We start from the raw sequence: 1495 nt of genomic DNA, 5'->3' as shown, positions 1-1495 counted from the left end.
AGCTGCAGGTCCTGCCTTGCTCTCTCTGAACTAGCATTTTTGTGGCAGTTTAGCTCCTGCTGATATGCCTCTGCTTGCTGTTTTAATGCAGAAACATCTTTTTCATACCTACAGTTCAGTTCTTGGTATGAAACTTGAAGCTGGTCTAGTTGTCTCAGCAAACTGGTGTCCCTCTCTCGCAGAGATGCGATCTCTTGAGACATTTTTTGGAAGACGTCTTCCTTCTCAGCTCTGAGATTTTCGAGGAGTTGTTCATTCTCACTGGTTCTTTGTTCATTCTCTGTCTGAATCCCAACATGCTGCATTTCTGCAGCAGCATCTTTACTTTTGGAGGGAAGCTCCTGGTAGGAAGTCTTGAGTTTGTCCAGTTCTTCCTGGAGGGCAATATTCTTGTCTTTTTCTGCCTGGATTTGTGAGGTAAGAGATTGTTGGACGAGGATGTGGGCCACCTTCAGTTCATCAAAGTCTTTTTGCAGCATCTTTTTCTTCTTGTATTTCATGTCGTTGTGAACTATTTCGGCAATGGCTGCAGAGTTTAGGATCTCTGGATCACTAACCTTTTGTAATCTCTCCAGTTCCTTCTTTGTCTCTTTGCCTTTGTTGATAAACATTTCTTTGAGACTTTTCTGCCTTTTCACCTCTGATTTTGTCTCCTCCAACTGTGATTCCAGTTCGACTACCTTTTGGTTCTCCTCAAACCATCTCCCTTTCTCCATTTCCAAAAGATGGTTTAATCTTTGGATTTCCTCATGTAAGAAATCCTCGGGTGGAGGTTGAAACCAGGCTTGCTGGTTTTGTTGATGTCCCCATCTTGCCTGGGGTCCTATCCTCGCATTGTGGTTTTGTTGATTTCCCCATCTTGCCTGGGGTCCTGTCCTCCCATTGTGTTGTCTTGGAAATTGATGAGCCATTTCTACACAATTACAGTTGTTAAAATGTGAATCTACAACTTATCTAAACGGTTATCTTGGAAAAAGGCTTAGCTACGTCTGATCTGGTCAGCAGTAAAGCAAGCAATGAGGAACACGGAATTCTATGCATGTACAATGATGTGATGACATCATTTGGGGCGGAGTCTGTTCAAAGATTCCATTCTTTGTTTGAATTCAAATTAGTCTCTCAACTGCTCTGTGTTTTAAAAATTAAACATATTTGTGCATTTCATCAACATCTACAGATTCAAAAGTTACATTTGCATATTCATTAAAGCATTCATGTTGTAGTTCTTTTTACTGTAATTCCTATGCAAAAATTTGACAGAATTTTTAAATCTGTTTTTAATCAATTAATTTATTTCAATGTGTAAGGTAATTGAAAGTGGTACTTTATATTCTAATAACAGGCTTCATTTTACATAAATGATCTCTGAATAAGAATTATTTAGATTTGTTTACCTGATCATCTATATTTTTGCAAATAAAGTTTTGTCAAACACAAAAAAATTATTAGAGGAAATGACCTAAGATCTGTTGACTTAATAGCTAAATTGGATTTA

General features: G+C 38.1%; 1 protein-coding gene across 1 annotated transcript in view; it reads right to left on the bottom strand.

The window, feature by feature from the left end:
- Nucleotides 1-940, bottom strand: part of LOC107091315 (FK506-binding protein 15-like) — a 2822-nt gene extending 1882 nt beyond the window's left edge. The window contains exon 1 of the mRNA XM_015385159.1: nt 16-940. Within this exon, the coding sequence (XP_015240645.1) occupies nt 16-911 (896 nt within the window). The 5' untranslated portion in view covers nt 912-940. The remainder of the gene's footprint in view (nt 1-15) is intronic.
- Between the last annotated feature and the right edge of the window lie 555 nt (nt 941-1495).

This window comes from Cyprinodon variegatus, unplaced genomic scaffold, assembly GCF_000732505.1.
Source record: "Cyprinodon variegatus isolate N-32 unplaced genomic scaffold, C_variegatus-1.0 Scaffold332, whole genome shotgun sequence".
In the NCBI taxonomy this organism is placed as follows: domain Eukaryota; kingdom Metazoa; phylum Chordata; class Actinopteri; order Cyprinodontiformes; family Cyprinodontidae; genus Cyprinodon; species Cyprinodon variegatus.
The sequence above is the reverse complement of the archived record's forward strand: the minus strand, read 5'-3'. Positions and strand labels throughout refer to the sequence as shown.